This window comes from Charadrius vociferus, unplaced genomic scaffold (genome assembly GCF_000708025.1).
Source record: "Charadrius vociferus isolate BGI_N301 unplaced genomic scaffold, ASM70802v2 scaffold698, whole genome shotgun sequence".
Lineage (NCBI taxonomy): Eukaryota > Metazoa > Chordata > Aves > Charadriiformes > Charadriidae > Charadrius > Charadrius vociferus.
The window spans coordinates 11,843-13,433 of NW_009649598.1; the positions used below are offsets into that span (position 1 = coordinate 11,843).

The window sequence follows — 1,591 nt, forward strand, 5'->3', positions numbered from 1 at the left end:
TATTTACTGCTATTCTTTGTTAAAGGGAAAATCTTCTTCTTAGTGAGTACGAAAATCTTCTCTATAAGTATGAAAATAATACCAGAGATTGCTGGGATTTTATGAGCTCCAAGGAATTGGAATACTAAGGGATGAAATGATATATTGCCTGTAAGACCATGTTAGCTTTCCCACCTCTTTTGCCCCATTGATTGTTAGCCAAGAATGACTGTTTCCTATTGTACTTAAAGAAGGTGTGACTAAGGGAAAATACACCCTATCAAAAAAAGGGGGTATTACTCATCGCTTACATTTATCTATTACCTCCTTTCTAATTGGTATGGTATGATTTAAATGAAGATCTGCCTGGTACTGACAATTTATGCACAGGCAAACTTTGCCCACAGAAGGCTCCAAAGAAGAAAAGAACATTGCAAGACAGAGATTTTGATGCGCCATAAATTTAATGAGTGAGAAATAGAATTTTAAAAAATGTACAGCATAAGAAAGCAATAGGGCTGAATATGGACAAAACTAATCATCCATTTCAAGGCAATGCTTTACAGCTGGACACCCAGCTCCTACACGCAACAATAAAAGTTACATTTTTCACCTCATCGATAACAGAGAAAGGCATTAAATCAGAAATGCCAAGCTCCTGCAGTCCCATTAGCTTAGGGAAAAGCTGAGGGTGGTCAGCAAGCACACGGCCATGGTCATGAACTCAGTCCTGCATCCGGATCACGCTTTTAAGCTTCTGGTTGTTGCTCTGTGGTTTTTCCCCAAGGCTTTATCATGGCCCACACCGGTTGTAACGACGGTAGGACCTCCCATAAAGGCCACCTAGACCCGAATATCCAAGGCTCCCGAGTCCCACGGAGCTGCCGGAGGAGATAGGGACCCCCCCAGCACTGAGAGCATCCCCTACAGCTGCAGACGCCGAGGATCCGACCGTGGTATTTTGTGGGAAGGAGCTGAGGATGGGGCCGGGCAGGGTCACCACCACGGGAGAGGGCTGGATCACATACGTCGAGTCCTGGCACTGCCTGACGCAGGGCTCATTGCAGCTATTTGCCAGTGGGGTTGGGCCACAGGGGGTGGGAGGACACAGGTCATAGCAGGACATGTCTGCAGGATGGGACCAAGTCTGAAACACAGGGAAGGAAGAAAATGCAATAAAGAAGTTAGAATTCTAGTCATGTAATTAAGCTGCTGAGATGATGGAGAGTGCAAGAAACTAACTAGAGACTATGTGGAGAATGGAATAATGCGTTAGGTTGAAAGGAGACTTTGACGAGTCCCAAACTCCTCTACACTACAGAGGATAGCTCAAGGGGTGACTCGACCTGCTCCTCAGCGGTCTTTGACAGCTCGTTTCCTGCAACACTTCTCTAGAATGCATGCAGCCCTGCAATGGGTGGGAATTGAGGGACGAGGCTTATGATCTCCTGTGTGATACAGGGAGGAGAATCTTCACCCCATAACAGGGGGAAGAAGAAAAAATTCCTCAGCAGGTAGGATCGAGGAGCATCACTGATAATGCAACTCTCGCCCGTGGAAGGGAGCTGTGATCCTCCCCACAGATGGGCTTGTGTCTTAAACAGCAAAAGAA

The 1,591-nt window shown here is 46.2% G+C and overlaps 1 protein-coding gene across 1 annotated transcript; it reads right to left on the reverse strand.

The window, feature by feature from the left end:
• Window positions 1-772: 772 nt before the first annotated feature.
• On the reverse strand, window positions 773-1,105 carry LOC104291230 (feather keratin B-4-like). Its single transcript, XM_009890439.1, has one exon. The coding sequence runs from the start codon at window positions 1,103-1,105 to the stop codon at window positions 773-775; it is 333 nt and encodes a 110-aa protein (XP_009888741.1).
• Between the last annotated feature and the right edge of the window lie 486 nt (window positions 1,106-1,591).